This window comes from Branchiostoma lanceolatum, chromosome 19 (genome assembly GCF_035083965.1).
Source record: "Branchiostoma lanceolatum isolate klBraLanc5 chromosome 19, klBraLanc5.hap2, whole genome shotgun sequence".
Lineage (NCBI taxonomy): Eukaryota > Metazoa > Chordata > Leptocardii > Amphioxiformes > Branchiostomatidae > Branchiostoma > Branchiostoma lanceolatum.
This window is the reverse complement of record NC_089740.1, coordinates 14,188,923-14,206,576: the sequence shown is the minus strand read 5'-3', so window position 1 is coordinate 14,206,576 and position 17,654 is coordinate 14,188,923. Positions and strand designations below refer to the sequence as shown.

General features: G+C 44.8%; 1 protein-coding gene and 1 long non-coding RNA gene across 2 annotated transcripts; one reads left to right on the top strand and one right to left on the bottom strand.

Annotated features, from left to right (window-relative positions):
* Nucleotides 1–140: 140 nt before the first annotated feature.
* Nucleotides 141–2,399, top strand: LOC136425356 (uncharacterized). The gene is made up of 3 exons (XR_010754007.1): nt 141–408; nt 1,389–1,535; nt 2,284–2,399. It is a non-coding gene; the product is annotated as an uncharacterized lncRNA (long non-coding RNA).
* A 3,833-nt stretch (nt 2,400–6,232) lies between these two features.
* Nucleotides 6,233–17,019, bottom strand: LOC136425166 (hydrogenase maturation factor HoxX-like). The gene is made up of 9 exons (XM_066413962.1): nt 16,932–17,019; nt 11,187–11,758; nt 10,526–10,747; nt 9,842–9,983; nt 9,389–9,573; nt 8,523–8,800; nt 7,985–8,183; nt 7,173–7,338; nt 6,233–6,760 (listed from the first exon to the last, which is right to left on the bottom strand). Exons 2-9 carry the CDS (start codon nt 11,733–11,735, stop codon nt 6,528–6,530), a joined length of 1,974 nt encoding a protein of 657 aa, XP_066270059.1. The 5' UTR covers nt 11,736–11,758; nt 16,932–17,019; the 3' UTR covers nt 6,233–6,527.
* Nucleotides 17,020–17,654: the final 635 nt, after the last annotated feature.

The following is a 17,654-nucleotide window of genomic DNA, read 5'->3' as shown; positions in this document are numbered from 1 at the left end:
ACAGAATAGTTATAAACCTATAAATTCCTAACGTTTGTATAATATATTATTTCAACGTTAGAAAGTATGAAAATTATTAGCATTTTACATAATGATAAGATGATTTTTATTTTAATTTGTACTGATTTAGTTACGGTTTGATGCGGTGGCTCCTTCAGGGTTCAGAGTTCGAAGCCCACCTGTCTCACCTGCGGTTCTCACCTGACGTGGCCGGCCGGCGTCCACACACCTTACAACATCTTAACTTTTCTCAGAATTTCTTAGACACAAGAACAATCGTCTTACTGTTCAACTGAGCTCATTCGGCGATCTTCAATTTCAAGACAGCCAAGTGCCCGATCTCTGTTTTTGTCGGAGAAGGAGCGATACCTGTGGGCGGAACCTTTGAAGTCGTCCCAGCTGTTACAGGTGGGTTGGGACGAAGTCACCTTGTCCCTACAGGGTGACCTGTTAAAGTCTTTGCCAGCTTGTATTGAACTTTTTCTTAAGATGATATGTTGTAGTATTGATCTTGTGACAGAGCTAGATCTCAGTAGAAGACACCAACGACACGGACACGGACCATGAACCAGCTTTCGCCCTACTTTATGTTGTATGTTGTAGAAATTGTATATTGTTGTACCATAAATATGTAATGATATATGTTGATAGAGTTATTAGGACTCAAATGACTGTGTATCTCTGTTATATTGTATCTGACCCTTACCTCTTCCCTCATGACCTCAATGAAAAGCGGCCTGCGTGCCGATTTGAGCTTATCATGAATAAACAAAGGTTCAAACAAACAAACAAACAAACTGTTTAGGTCACCTGTGAATGTGGGCGGAACTGTTCAAGTCTTTAATACAAGCTGTTACAGGTCAAGTCGAGGTTACTTTGTCCTTCCTTACAAGGTAATTTATTAGCATATTTGCTCGCTGTTTTGGTTTTCTAAAGACAAGTGTTATATGTTGTCTTACTTGAGAGTAGAAGAAACTGTTAGGTCACCCGTGAATGTGGGCGGAAACTTTAAGTTTAACAGCTGTTGCAGGTAAGTTGGGTGGAGCTCACCTTGTACAGGTGCGTCCTTGTTGTCTGATTGTCTGTTTGTTTTCATTAATTGCCAAATAAGTGTTGTAACGTTAGTAGAAAAAACAGTTGTGCTTCACCTTAGTTGAACATGACTACTTTACCTTGTTTAACATAATTTTGAACAGTGTTCACCCCCCCCCCCCCGACATATATAATCAACAAACTCAGTCTTTCATCAGTAAAGAAAAACAATACCCATCCTCAGGCTCTTTGTACATACAACCAGAACAGTCATTAAGCATGCAAATTCTAAGACTGCCTTTTAGTTTTGCACTGGACCTTTTTTAATCTAACAAAGAATCTTATTTTCCTGACAGAATCAGTGGAGTCCCGTGAGTGGCAGAACACAGCACCCCTACAGAAGATGGTAGATCTCAGCGGTTCCGGCCCCGATGCACCGCTGGAGCATGCCTTCGACAACAGGCTATTTATTATACCAGCAGCCATCATCATGCTCATTATAGGTAAGTGGTACTACTGGCCATGGTTGGCTATTCTCTAAGCAGAGGTTTTGGTTGGGGGGTCCAAGTACTGTAGACGCAATTTCTAATCGCTGCCTCCCTTGTTGCCGGCTGTCACAGCCTCTACTTTCCCCCGACCAAACTTCTAGTTCTACTCTGAGTACATTGTATTGGTAAATGGCCTCATGGTTTGGGTTGTTAATCAGGAATCTAGAAATTCTGGGTTTGAATCCCTAGACTATAGTAGGTCCCTATGTTGTACCTTTAGTTTAGGAAAGACAACCATAAATATTGCTCCACACAGGTAAAAATGAGTACTTTAAGTTTTAGCTAAGGCCATCCTCTCAGATGAAACATAGTGGAGGGTCTGTGTTTGAGGAGAGCCACGCTTTAAATGCGCTTGAGAACTTTGACTCTGATCTAATGTGTGACAGATTTGAATATATCTTTAGATGCAACAACTCCCACAATGCAAAAATAGTTGAATGTTTTAAAGACTGCTTTGTTAGAAAAATATGGAAACTCATGATTATCCCCACTTGATTGTAACAGTATATCAAGGATTTATGCTAACCCTTATTGTTTTAGTAAATTAGGATGTTAAGTTTTATTCTATACTTCTATTATCATTTATTTATTTACTTCTACATGTAAATTGTACTATGTTTAATACTCGTTGCCAGACAATGTAAAACGTACGATTGTCATGCAATAAAGTTGAAATGTATATCATGTCTATTCCCGTCCTCAGGTCTTGCTGGCTACAAGCTCTACTCTTCAGTCTCGTCAAGAGAGCGTGCGCGGGAGGAGAAACGCCAACGCCGAAAGGAGCGGAAAGACGTCAAGACGACGGACAAGAAGAAGAAATAACCTTGCCATGACTACCACGCAACATTCCGTAGGCGTCGTCTGTGTCTGAAGTCAGCAGGGCCGCTGCAGCATTCTTTTTGCTGGACATGAAGAATTCTGGTAGACGATGAAATATCCACCCTGGAAGCCTGAGTACCGTGTGGCTTCAGTTAGTTACTGGGCCCCATTATAATTAGCTCTTGAGTCCCATACTTAACTCCAAGCTGCTGGGGGGCCGGAGGCAAACTGACCTAGAGTCAAGACCAAGACTGTTTCCAGGTGTGACTTGGTGTCTGTCCCTCTCATTTTAAGGACCAGAGGCCAAAGGCCAGTACAAACAACACTCTCACAAACTGATAAAGTGGTCTGTGAAAATTTTGAAAATTCCAACCTCTGAAATGCATGCCTTTTTGGAAGCAAATTTGTTAATTTTCATTGTTAATCTGTAATTTTAAGCTTACAAAAATATATTTTCATCAATTTCATGTCATGAAGTTCAGATTTTTTGGACAGACAGGGTGAAATTGGTTGACCCAATGCAGGTAGCATTTAGAGACAGGCAGAAAGAGTTTGGAGGAAAGACTTCAGAAGCCATGTGGGGTACTCTGGCTTCCAGGGTAAAAAAAAATAGCGGCAACTCAAAGTGCTGTCCGCCCTGTCAGTGTGAATACAGAGCACACTCAGGGCAGAATTAGGTGCTCATTTTCTTAGATTTAGACTTTTCAAACAAAAACTGAAATAGAACACTGAAAAGATAGAACATTGATTCAACACTGAAAAGAAATTGCTGATTTTATTAAGTTTATGACTGTGTTATTCCAGTGCTTGTAGAGATAGATATGAGTCCTTTACACTTGGGTCAACTTTTAGTTTCTACATTGTACAATGACTCCTACCAACAGAGATACATTTTGGAAGTGAATATGATAGTTATGATTACAATGTGTGCTACTTTTACAACTGATTCTTCTTCTTGATTGAAGGTGAAATTTGTATCCAGCTCAAGAAACGGAAATGACTAACCCACAACTATGTTTGACTAGTCATTCTGCAATGAGCACAGTGTGCTTTGTGTGGGACTGAATGCATGGTACTTGTGCAAAGGGGACATCCACAGCCCTGTCACTGATGCAAAGTTTCATGAAAAATTCATTCTTAATCTGGAGATAGTCAAAAGAGCACCAAATTCTGCCTGGAGTGGAACAAATTTTGTGATTGAGAGTAAGTTATGCTAAGTTACACGACCTGAAAGTCAGTAATTTTTCATACTCATAGATTTATGTCAGCGAAATATGTGCAATTTGAATTTGAAGACAAACATTTGTGTAGATTGATAGCTTCCAGTGATCAAGTTGATAGATTTTATCAATTTTAGCTGTTCTGTACATTACAACCAGCAACCAGTCAAGTTGCAGCTAGTTTTAGTAGTATATATATAGAAGTATACCCGAAGTCTTCTTACTTACCCTATTTATAATTCAGCAGTCAAATGTGCAGCCCCTCACTTGCAGTGCCATATTACTGTAGTTGCAATGTAAGGGGTCAGGAAAATTTAATGTCATGCAATTGTAATGTAACTTTTAGTATTCTAACACCTTTGGTTTGGGTGATTAGTGCATAGATTTAAGCAGTTAGTAAATGATATTCATACGTCTTTCATTTTTTAATAAATCAACATTACAGATCATGTTGAAACTTAAGTTATACCAATGGATGGCTTGATTTTTATGTGAGAAACGTTATCTGGTTGTCAAATACTCTGCATTGTTCGATGTTGTGTTATGTTATGTCACACATACTGGATTTTATTGTATGAAAAAGAAATTTCATTCCCTCTAACAATAGGCAAGGGCAGAGGACAGTGTAGCCTGGCTAGATCACACTTCTAGCAGCCCTGGTCAGGCCCCTTGAAGCTCGATGGCCAACACCTCTAAATCAGGAGAATTTGGAACGTCCCAAAACTACCATTTTATGCATTTGTGCCAACATCGACTAATCATTGTCAGACTGACAACTGTCTGTTACCATGGTGTTGGCAGCCATGATGACTGGTCTCCATGGTAACAGAGAATCCTGAGCTCCCATTGGACCAAACACAATGAGATTTTGTGTTACACCTCGAGGTGACAATGCTAACACCCTGCGTTACTGGTATTCCATATTGAGAAGTCAGTAGTCTGTTAGCCTATGTGGTATTTGGAGAATATTGCATTTATCAAAAAGTGTTAAAGTAAAATTGGGCATATTCTACAAAATTCCCTTTTTCAGAAAGCTGAAGTCTTTAAGTACCCAAACTCTCTGCTCTTATCTGATCTTCAAGTCAATGTGTTTTTTTTTTTTTTTTTTCTCCTTTTGCTCATTTCTTTCTTTTACTTGATGCTGTTTTATTTCTCTGATGTGAAAGAAATATTGCCCGAACTAGACATCTGCTTGGACACTGAAAACAACAACAACAACACTAGCGTGTTACTCTTCGAAGCTGGTGTGTTACGCCTAATGGCGGTTGTACCGGCTATATAGATACAGATACAGATTCAGCTTGCTAAGGTAGCCACTTGGCACCTAAAGCGTATTTGGTCAACATGTCAGGCAGCATCGAGAAGGTTACACTGTTATTTTGTAATATCTCTGTACGCCCTTGTATACTTACTCAAAACAACAACAATGTATAGGAATTCACCAGGTCTTTATTGTCAGATGTATTCAGCATTGTTATGTGGGGTGTTTGGCAGCTACTGTATTGATCAAAACAATGAATAGTTTTACATGAGCCTTTTGCGTGAGTGACTTGACTTTGACCACCCCATCTACCTGTACAACCAAGGAGGTTGAATTCTGAAATATTTGTTTTGGCAGAGAAGCGAGCAGAGGAGTAACTGGGTCTGGAGTTGGAATAGGATTAATATCAGAATAACTTTCTGTCAGCAAAGAATTGATTGTTTAGCTGATGTTAACAACAACATGTATGTCGATGAAAGTTAGACATCCAGGTAATAAGATACGCCAAATGACAGAAGTGTCATTGAAAGCACTGAAGTTCTCAAACTTCTCCATATACATGTTTACTACAATGGGCAATACCGATGATCCTTCAACAAAACAGGAGCTGATTGACACATTAGCATACAACTTTGTCTTAACTTCGTTTTCTGTTGAACCATCTTAAAATTCTCTTCACCTCGTTAACATATCAATTCAGAGCTCTGGTATAAAACCTGGTGGTTCTCCAGTTCTTGCCATTAGTCACTGACGAAAGAAAGATAACATAGTGGAGGCTGTCTGAAACGTCTGTTTCAAAATTGTATCCAGTTGCTTGAGTCATTTAGAATAACATGAATGTTCTCAAGGTGAGAATCCCTGCCTCTAGACCTGATGTATAAAAGACCTATTTTAGTAAGCTTTTACCAATGACAAAAAAAACTTTTTCACCTCCTGTTCTCAAAGCAGTGGAAATCAGTTTTGAAATACAATTAGATTGTAACATAAATAGCTGATCTGGGAATCTTGTGCAAGTCTTACCATTGGATGGCCTTCCTAACACAAACTCTAACGTTTAACTGCATTCAGAGACTAGCTGGGTGTTTCAGAGTTTTCCTTCTCCAGGACCTAGGGTTAGTGAGCCCTGCAACATTAGCCAAAATGGAGAAAAGATGGGATACTCAAAACAGAATAGGATGGAAGGGCAGTATGTGCATCTTGTGGAATGTCCAAACTATCTGTCTATTGACCGAAAAAAGGAGGAACTCAAAATAACTAAACAATAACTAACATTTCACAGCTTTCTCCATGGCGGAGTCAGTTGTACTTGATCCTCAGAGCTTGAAGGTCTAAGCAAGGACATTATTGGTCTAAGAGAGTGGCCGTCCTAAATCTCTAACCCTCCTGCTGTCAGCCCTCAGCACACTGAAGTAGCCCTCTCCCAATTCTCTATCATTTACGGGCTTGGCTTGGGCAGCAGGGAGAAGGCTTACTTGCATATGGAAATAAATGAAATGATTTCAAGAAAATAGAGCTAGGCCTTTAAAGACTCTTAATCAGCATTACAATGTAGCAGCTTAAATCTCATTTAGCAGCTTGAAGAGATATATATAATAATCTGCATCTTCTACTAACAGATCTATACAATATTCACTGATCCTTCTTCAGCTAGTGGTACACGAACTTCTGCCTCAGGTCATGGTACACGTTGTTGTTGAAGCACTGCTGCATGTTTGCGAGCTCTTTGCGACGGTGATTTTCCAGCGTGGTCCAGAGGGATGACGCCGATGATTTCTTCCCTCGGAGAATCTCGCGAGAGTCGGCCTGCAGGCGCAGACACTTCAGTCGGATCTGCGCGTTCAGCTCTTCCGCATTGTACCCAATGACGTCATCTATCATTCCTAGAGTAAGAAGAATCGAAGGCGAGGAGTGTTTAACCACATGGGTTTGCCTTTTTCCCATCCCCGACCAACCCATGTCCCAGACTAACCCATGTTCCAAAAATACCCATGCCCCATGACACACCCATGTCCCAAACACACCCATGCGCCCTCACACCCATTCTCCAGACACACCCATGCCCCAAACACACCCGTGCTGCAGACACACCCATGCCCAAGACCAACCCATACAGAAGACCAATACCCCAGACCAACCCATACCCCAGACCAACCCATGCAGCTGCAGACCAACCCATGCCAAGATCTAGACCAACCCATGCCCAAGACCAACCCATGCCAAGACCAACCCATGCCAAGACCAATCCATGCCTAAGACCAACCCATTTCCATGGAGGAAACAAAGCAAACTCACCAATATCCCGGGCCTCCGTAGCCAGCAGCGGCTGCAGCCCATTGGTCAGTTCCTCTGCTGCGGGGTTTCCCACCCTGCGGGGCAGGGAGTATGTCCAGTACTCGGACCCGAAAAGCGCCATCTTGCGATAGTGCGGGTTCAGCACCACGCCTGCGTGGCTCCAAACCTGGAAGGGGAGAAGTACCATACCAGGAATGTCAATTGTTAAATATTTGTTATATCGTTATGCTCAACACGTGTAGCTGTTTCAACCGCGAACTTAGAACATTGCAAATTTTTCCTTTCCCTCTTCAAAATTAAGTCCCCACAAAGATCAATTTACAGTGTGGGTGTATCAAATTCCCGATTCAATTCGACTTGGGTCTGGTCAATAGTCTGAAGAATGCATAGACCATGTGTGTAACCATGTGTGTAACCATGTGTGTAACCATGGGCGATAGGCATCGGAATTGTTGTTGAGCAAGGGACCAAGCTACCCTGAAATGCCCCGTGAGCGCGGACTGTACTTCCGGTCATCCTTTTGATAGCTGTCAGTTAGCACTCCTTAGATCCGCGAAGAGCTCGCTCATTGGCTTCGCCGACGGACGGTCTGCAGCTGGTTTCTTCGGCTACCGCTCATTTGCACTGCACATCCAGTGTGTATCAATGTAATTTTCGGGTCACGCTCGGACTAAACTTTGGCCACAAGACGGTTCAACCCGGTTCAACGAATTCCGATACCTACCTCCTATGATGTAAATTAAATTTTCGAAAGTTGCTTTTTTTTCCAGAATGTTCAGTACTGACAAGGATTAGCTTTCACGTTACTGAACCTGGTCTGCAGCGAGCGCCATCATGACCCCTCCCGCTCCCGCGTTCCCCTGAAGCGCCGCCACCGTCACCTTACTGCGCATGCGGAATATCGCCTTCACTACGTCATCGATGGCGGTGATGTTAGCCCAGGATTCGGTGGCGGCACATTCGGAGTTCTCGATGACGTTGAGGTGAATGCCGTTGCTGAAGAAGTTATACCTGTACATGGGCAAGTTAGACAAGTTCTCATTTGATGGCAATTTCAAGGCATTCTCAACGTGCTTCAATCTGTGTTAAGATGTTGGTAAATGAAAGTGTATTGTTTATTTGTCAGAATTTACCCGTGTAATGGCAGCCACTGCTGAATTGCTGCACGGTTTACAATCACATAATACACAACAGATACATACTTGCTCCACACCTGCACTTGTGGAACTGTCGCATTTTGGGGGGGGGGGGAATTGACGAAAATTGATGCGCGCGTGGATGTCATCCATATAATCAAATCAACATGGACTTAGTGAAGTTTATAAGTTAGATGATAAGTTTAATGCTTACCCGCCCATCAATACGACAACTGAGCAGTCGGGATACTTGTCGACAGACAAGAGAACCTGCTCCAGCCGCCGGCACTGATCCGTGCTCATCGCGCCGTTGTAGAAGTCGAAGTGCACGTAGCAGACGCCGTCTTGGCGCGTCGTCCAGACGTCTTGGAACGTCTTGGGCCTGGCGCCGTAAGGAAGCGGCTCGCAGGGGGTGATGGGAAGGGCTGTGACGTCACCTGAAGGCAGGATAGACGTGGCGGGAAGCTTCAGACTGGATTTCTTGGGGGAGGCCTGGAAAAAAAAATGGGGGTTGTAGGGGTTACGGCAACACTCAACAGCATTGGGGGTACATTGATACACACGGGGAGTGTTGTGCAAATGAAACATTTTCAGGAAGAGACCACTATATATATATGTATAATTAGTTGTTAACTTGTGTGCAAATCTTTGTGTCTATGTTTAGTTTCACTTATAATAATAATAATAATAATATCAGGTGTATTTGCAGCCAGTGCCACAGGCAGGTACCCAATGTGTAGGGTAATGAGGCTGTTTAACGTGTTCGAGGCACCTCCACGAGCACGGGACCCCCGTTTTACGTCCCTCCCGGAAGACGATTTCGTGGAAAGCTTTCGTGAGGCTACAGCAATCCGGACGTCCTTGGTTGGTCCCCCATCCAAGCACTGTCCGGACCGCGCGTTGCTTAACTTCCGAGATCGAGGGATCGGGTGTATCCAACGCGCCACGCGGCCGTAGCTTCATTCTTTGAATTCTCAAAAAGGCCATGGGACTACCTTTACCCTTTTTACCATCTTTATTAGTTTACGCTGGATCCAATGCCCCCTCCCCAAACTAGAGCAACAATGAACAATCCCTCACCTTAAGATGAGAGATCCAGGCGGCGGTGTCTTTTCCACAGGCCACCAGGACAGCGCCGTTCCTCCGCCCGATGACGTCACCAGGGATGACGTCATACGCCTGCTCCTTCTTCAGGCGCCGCACCATGTCAGGATCGCCTTCCACGCATGCGCCGAACAGCACAAACTCGCGCTTCTGCAGGTGCCCTGTCATTAGATTTGTTTTGTTAAAAAAATTTATTGACTACAGAAAACAGATGATAATCAGCAAGACGATGTTGCCTTTTTTTCTGATGTCCTTTCGCGCACCTAGGCCTGTTCTTGAAGGCCAATCATGTTGCCTCCTGACCGTAGGAAGCGACCTGATTGGCTGGTAGTTTTCCCAACAACAACAGGAGGAGGAGTATCTGATTGGCTGAGTCTATCATCACTCTCTGACTTTGTATGACAATGTGTACAGAAGACTGTTCCTTACCTTGCACGGCTACCCGGAGCCCGCCCAGCGCGCCCGGCTGGGAGTCGCAGGCCCTCACGGCCCGCGCCACGTCCTCCGCCGGCTGCGCCCAGTCCACCTGCCGGTCCGCCGCCGTCAGCTTCCGCTTCAGCTCGCCGCACACCTGGAAGAAATACAAATGGCTGTTACTGATAGAGTTCTACCTTGAATAAGAGGGGGGTGAATGTTCCTATTCTGTAAGGCAAAAGTAAGCTTTTGTAATTTGTTGTTGTTGTCCTTCTTGTCCTTGTTTAACTATTATATCGCTAGACGTGGTCTCTTGGTGCTGAGTTACGCTTGGTTCAGTTGTAAGAGTCGATTGTCTCTCTAGGTATCTAACTCTTGGTGACTTGTGCTTGCGTGTTGCTGGAAGTGTGAAGTAATTTACCGTAACTGTATCTATAATTTTATGTGTGTTTTTATGATGGCACTAGCCAATGGTTAATCTCCAAGCAGATCCACACCGGGCGCGAAAATCGTATGTGCTAGCCAGAGAAGGTCCAGTCAGCCAGAGAGGGTCGAATAAGCCCGGGCTTATTGGACCCTCTCTAGCTGAATGGACCTTCTCTGGCTAGCACATACGATTTTCTCGCCCGGTGTGGATCTGCTTGGAGATTAGCCAATGGTAGCCTTACTTGGTGGTCCCTCCCCTAATGTTGTACATACGTCAGGGTGGCCATAGTCCAGCGGTGTTGGCGGTACGCCTTGATCCCAGGCGTCTATGGCCTTCAGAACAGAGAGAACCGCCGCTTGTGTCACCTCCTTGCTGTACAGGCTGGACTTGGCCGCCTGGCGGTTCACAGGAAACTTGCAGGTGGCCCAAATGTCCCCTGCGTCCATTTCATCGTCAGCTTGCAGTACCGTCACTCCCCACTCGGTGGCGCCCTCCTACATTGTAGAAACGGAGACAACGGAATGGTAAGTATTCTTCAGTGTTGGATGTAAAGTTAAGTTGAGGTCAACATCATCATCATATGGACACAGAATTCTGACCGGACATTTTTCACTTTTATTTCTTGCGCCACTCTAGCATGAACGCGCACACATGCACATACACACGCACACGCACACACACATACACACACACACGCACACACACACACACACACACACACACACACACTCACTCACACACGCACGCACGCACGCACAAACACTCACAAAAAACACACAAACAAACACACAAACGCATTACTCTTTCCACCTTGCTCGGTCCCTGTCTCTCTCACAGAGAGAGAGAGAGAGAGGAGGGTTTCACATGTTAGTTTGTTTTCTATTTTTGTTTGTTTGTTTGTTTGTATGTCTGTCGAAAGTAAACAAGCCCAACCTTCAGCGCCCAGTCGATGGATGAGGGTCCCCGGTCCCCCGGGATGCCCGGATGTACGATGAGAACAGGCCGGGCGGGGTTGTTGTAGAGCCCGGCCGGGACCCGGCGGGTCTGGAACGGGCACAGCACCAGGTCCGGCCGGTCCGCCTCCACCGCCCGCGTCATCGCCTCGCCACGTGCGTCCTCGTGCACGGTCACGTGATGGCCGCGTGACGTCAGCTCCAGGTACAGCCGCTGGGACAGCCCGTTGAACGAGTCGCACAGGAAGGTGACCTTCAGCGGGTTTCCCGCCATTTTTGCCGGGCCAGGGGCGGCAAAGTCGACCCACGGCAGAGGGGAGAACTCCTGAGGCAGCTGGGATACCTGCTGCAGTGGCTGCTGGGACGCCTGTTGAGATGGATGCTGGGAAACCGGCCGAAATGGTTGCTGGGAAGATGATCCGTGCTTCTGTGATCCTTGGTGAGATGACGTCACTGCACGAGGAGCTTTCTGCAGGGACATCATGGACCGCCAGGCGACGCGGTTTATCATGGTGGCGCTTCTAATCATCTTGTTCAAGAGAGAAATCAGGGCTGTAGCGGCAGTTAAACGGGTAAAGCTTAACAGCGAATATTTTGGCGGAGCGCATATAAGTTCATTATGTTACCTAGAACTATGGGACCTTTCCCTGGAACTATCGTAGAGTGGAACTCGCTACCACCAAGTACTGTAGCACCCCGACCAATCGACCTCTCTGAAACTTAGATTCGAATCAGCCATGCTCGACAAATCGCTTTCTATAGTTTGCCTTAACGACTAAATCTGGCAAATGAAACTCGCCAATCGGATGTGGGAAAGTGTCAGCTTTTAAAGGATGTTTTCAGATTCACAATTATAGCAATTTGGAAATGATACAAGCCGACCGCCATGAAACCTTTGTGAAGCCTGTCCTTGTGTTCAAAGGTTTCATGGCGGTCGGATAAAGAAGAAGATCAAGAAGTGGATGGGTTTAGATAGGAGATGGATGGCAGGGGTCATAGACTTCATAGATATTTACATGTGAAAAGTCTGCATTTTGTGCCAGTCATCATGGGAAACGTTTGTTTCGTCACGGTGCACGGGACATTGCCTTTGACATTTCCTGTATTGGAGGGAAGGGCCGGGTTATTACGTCATTTCCTGCCAGGCACGCGGCACGTTTGTTTGGTGGCTGTCCGTGGGGCCTTGCATTGATATATAATAGCCTGAGCATATGTGACCAAACAAAGTCAGTCATGCATGTCGTAGTGAATTTCAGACTCCATTTAACGCCTGCTACTTGCTAATGTAAGTCAACTTTCTATGAAAACACTGTAACGTTGACCTTACAAGAGTAAACCGGAACGAACCCGTTTTGGAGCGTTCTTGTTCACAAGTAAAACGGTTTACATTGCTGAAACGGTTCGAACCGGTTTACATTTTCAATCATGAACGGGGCCTATATCTCCATTTTTCATGGAGATAATAATTCACCAGGTGGTAGTATTACCAGTGGGTACCAGATGGTACTCAGATGAGGCTGTTGTAACGTGCTCAAGGCACCTCCTCGAACACAAGACCTTTTACGTCTCTTCTGAAAGACGATGCAGCTCCAACTAGGATATTCTTCCCGGATTCGAACCGGGGTCTCCACCTATAAATAGACCGATCCTGTCGAACACCATATCGAACGTATAGAACCCCCTGTTCTATTTAGAACACCTCCGTCAAAAAAACCGCGCTGGTAGGACAGAAATGGCACGTGTAAAGCAGATTACGTATATCTGTGACAGGTTTTCCACTGTATTGGTTGCATGCATGCTCAGGACAAAATAGAATTGAAACAGAAAATAGCTCGGACACTCAAGCAGAGGAAGCCTGTACCACATTGTCAACTACTACGCTAGCGTAGAGTTTCGCCTCTTTCATTACTGGTGTGTGATACTGGTTAAGTAAAAGAAGGGCATTTTAATTCTGTTACTAAAGATCATGCAGCTGTTATGCATGCAGCCAATACAGTGGGAACCCTGTCTAGCCTCCGTTGCAGTCCTTTTCCCCGCAGCGTGTTTTTTTTTCAATTTTTTTTGGGGGGGGGGGGGGCGCCACGTATCTGCTTGGGATCCCGTATCCGCCGTGCCTCTGTGTCCGCTATAGACCCAGCAGCGGACACAGGGTCTATAGCGGACACAGAGGCACGGCGGATACGGGATCCCAAGCAGATACGTGGCGCCCCCCCCCCCCAAAAAAAATTGAAAAAAAAACACGCTGCGGGGAAAAGGACTGCAACGGAGGCTAACCCTGTCACAGATATACGCACCCTGTTTTACACGTGCATGGGCTGGTTGTCAAAACCCGAACGCTGATGCCCATCGACAAGGTAATGCTACACGGCGCCTACCGCTTCAACATTGACCGAAAACATAACGCTCTAACCATAACTACATCCGCTCCCGACACAAACTGTCAAACAGCTCTACTCGGTGGATACAGTCGTCAACAAAGAAGCCAAAGCATTCTTATTTGGCCCGCTCTGAAAGGGTTTCAGAGTCTAAAAGCTAAACCGAAGTCAGTGGCATTATTGACGACCTAGCCGCGACGGCCATTTTTGTGTCCGTCAAGCCCTGTTTTTGAGGGAGGTGTTCGAAATAGAACAGGGGGCGTGCATGGCTTTGGGATCGGTATATTGGAACCAGGAGCTCAACTGTGAAGCCGCTACCAATAGAGCTACAGGGATACTTAATTGTAAACGTGAACTGAAGCAATGCAAACTCTATTGTTAATGCTGTACATGATACATGTATGCTGCGATTAAGATAGAGTGTATAATACAAGTTTTGACGTGTGTGTGTGTGGCTGTTTCAACTGGTTCCCCAGTGTCACCCGTAACCACCTGAGCCCCCCCCCCCCCCCTTACCGATCGTGCGGAGGACTTAGACTCTACCAGTCTCCAAGGGTCGCTGGGAAAATAGTAGAAATTGGCCAAATAGAGTCAAATGTTTGAAGGGAGTCGGCTACGGAGAGAGGGTTGCCAATTTGACCCTCTCCAGGTAGAATTCACTGACGAATCGTTGATGCAGAACGCCGGTGTTTATTTACAGCCAAATAAATCAAAGCCGGTGTTTACTGTACTATGGTGGTTTGGCCAGTCGCCTAGGCTACACTTTCGAAGAAAAGAGGGCGAGATTTCCTGTCGCATGGCTCGGGCATCATACACGGACAACGCACCGCCAGCGCTGGGTCTAGGAGGGAGTCATATGGCTTATTGGGATCACTTCAGTTCACAATCTGCATCGTTGATACCAGAAAACGTTCGGCCTTACAATTACAAGTACCACAAGTGCTATACTTACTAGAGCTACTTGCCATTTTTCTGAAATATGACGGTCTTCAGCAGACTATGTAAACTACCCTGTCGCTGGATTAGAAATAGTTAAACCTATGCAAATAGTTGTTATAACCTCCATTAACATTTTCTTTTTGGAGTAAAACAATTCAAACAAGAGTTTTGGCAAATGCGGACCAAACAGTTCGTTTTTAGAAAGGTAAACTTGCCTCCATGGAAGGGTGACCACGCCACGCCATGCACGCCGGGTTACGAACCCGCCTCCCAAACAAGTTCACCAACATAACAGGTATCTAGAACCTCTCATCCCGACATGATGAGTATCGGCATGAGAGGGTACTTTACCGATATAGAGACTCTCATCCCGATGTAACAGAGCGGCATGAGTCGGCACTATGCAAAGGTAGAAAGAGTGCGAAGACTCAACATTTCAGAAAGGTAGAGAGAGTCCGAAGACTCCACACTTCAGAGAGGAGTAATGGTCATTGGCAAAGGCCCTTAGACCAAACCGAGCAGGCCCGAAAGCCCCCCGCAAATATAGAGACACAAACTGAGACCGGAGGTTAGCGCCGAGCGCAAGCCCCCGTCCCGAGACTCAAGCGAAATCTACGGCACGAGGTTCCGCAGATGTACCATAAGCCAGACTTCGAACTGAAGCAAATACAACAAGAGTTCCACGACCTCATATCTCCATGAACAATTCTATTCATGCAAATGACTTACACATTTGCAAGCATAATATATGCTTGGTCATAAACTCTAACTTACACATGATGCAATATTGACAGTCCTATAATTTTCCAATTAGATGAATTATGGTGTTTTTGCATTAATTATGCAAATTAGGAATTCATTTGTATAATTAGTATCTGTTGATGCTCCACTTTCCATAAACTACATTACGTTACATGTATTTGAGTGTGATAATGGAAAACACTGCAAATATAGATTTTCCACATTAGCTATGCAAATTAAGTCCGAATTGGCATAATTTGCACTTCATTGTTTATATCTCTATCTAAGCTACCTGCATACTAAATATCATGGAAATCCGTTGGTCCTTTGTTCAGTTATTCTCCTTAGAAGATTTTCACAAAAACGCCCCTGCAGTTCCAGAGGAAGCTGCTAGGGGGCCCAAACCTACACCACTTCTTTATTACATCACAAGCTATCTGCCACCCAAAAACCAAGACCACAGCACGTCCAGGTCAAAAGATACAAAAATTGAAGTTCTGCTGCAGTACCAAGGTCACATACCAGGGGGCCCAAAATCGACCTTGAACTTTGGCTTCACAACACCTGCCCACATACCAAATATCATTGTAATCCATCAAGAGGTTCTTGAGTTATGCTGACTACAGTAGTGCGGAAACACAAACAGACAAACAAACAGACAAACACACACACAGACACACCCAAAACTATATCTCCATTTTTCATGGAGATAAAAACAGAGCAGGCCCGAAAGCCCCCCTAGAATCAGCACAAAATCCAACCGGCATTGATCCGAAGATCAACCCGCACACCAAGACTTCAAGAGCCAGTGATCAACATCCCAACAACGTAAGGCCTACGTTTCAACGAGAGTTGCGTGCAAAGTTTACGCCTCGGAAAACCCTCATCAGCGTAAAATTGCAACAGCAACCCCCTCACGCACTGCCAAACATTGCAAGACTCAAGGATGACCCTCTCGAGTCAAGCCTTGACCTTAGCCAAAAGGCCGAGAAGCGATTAACATCAATCAACCGGGTTACATAAATCTGCCACTTTGAAAGAAAACTGCTGTCGGGTCTGACCTCAACTCTTAACAAGTAACAGGAGTGCCTGTGTTGATGAAAAAGATTACTCTCCAAGCAGAGCTAGGGTTTCGGCTGTTTTTTTACGTGTTTTAGGCGTTTTTGTCATGCCTTCTACTTTGTCATCGTAGAAAGCATGACAAAAACGCCTAAAACACGTAAAAAAACAGCCGAAACCCTAGCTCTGCTTGGAGAGTAGGGGAAGATGACGCAACGCGCCGCGACACGGGACGCGCTATTCTAAAGGACTTTATAAACTTTTAGACGTTTTATAACTGCTCTAAAGACTCCTACCTGACCGAAACAATCTACTCTATTCCACTAATCTACCTTTTTCTCTCTACTCTACTCTGCTCTGCTCTGCTCTGCCCTGCTCTACTCTACTCTATTCTACTCTACTCTACCCTAAATCCGCATATATCCAGATACTAGTAGTATGAACGGGGTTCTAGCGGCAAAAAGCAATAGGGCGGTAACTTTAACAATGGCGTGAAGGTTGTCACGTACACATTTCAGCAGTGGACTCATGCCATGAAAGTCTAAGCAGTAAAGAAGACGACACACGACAGATGAGAGAAAAAGGTACTTAGAACTGACTTCACAACTTACCGTGACTTGGTGTCGATTCTCAGTTCAATCAAGAGGCAGTTCTTTTCCAAAAGTTAACTTGACTCACCGGTGTGCTGTGTGCACACTCTCGAATAAGTATACTTTAGGCCATACCCGTCTTGCGTATGCTTGTTGACGCTACCAAGTATCTACCAATCACTGTTAACTGTCGTCTATATATGGCAGAGACACGCCTTTTCTTTTTATCGAACACGTGGGAAACGTGTACATGTAGCTCTTGAATTTTTGCCAGTAGTACGAGAACAAGGCACCCTATTCCCCCTGGCCATATCTAAGAAAGAGTTGTTGATTAATTCTGACGCATAGTCAAGTCAAAGCTTATTGCATAACAATTCTAACACGTACAAAGTAAGGCAAAATTCTTCTGGCTGCTTATATCAATCTGGAACCTTGAAGGCAAAATGCTACTGGCTACTTATATCCATATTTTGCGGTGTGTTTGGAATATGAGTGCATGTTATGATCAGTTAGTGGCTACATTTAACATGCATACTTGTCAAATGTCATGCGGAAGTTGTAGTTTACCCCATTTTCGGTATGTCGACCATTGCTAGAGGGTAAATCTTGTTTGTTTTTTCAAAATCAGGCTAAAATCAATGTGCGCCCTGATGTCATCCATACGATTAACTTGCTGTGGCCTAAAGCAAATAAACTGACAGGTCACTGATGCAATGTGCACGTGGCTTACACATGGTCTTTGAA

What these genes read in the sequence shown, in the direction of transcription:
- LOC136425166 (XM_066413962.1), bottom strand. Translation starts at nt 11,735, where the DNA reads ATGATTAGAAGCGCCACCATGATAAACCGCGTCGCCTGGCGGTCCATG. An exon ending in CCATCGACTGGGCGCTGAAG is followed by an intron (nt 10,748 to 11,186) that starts GTTGGGCTTGTT and finishes TCTACAATGTAG; the next exon opens with GAGGGCGCCACCGAGTGGGG. An exon ending in GCTCCGGGTAGCCGTGCAAG is followed by an intron (nt 9,574 to 9,841) that starts GTAAGGAACAGT and finishes ATCTAATGACAG; the next exon opens with GGCACCTGCAGAAGCGCGAG.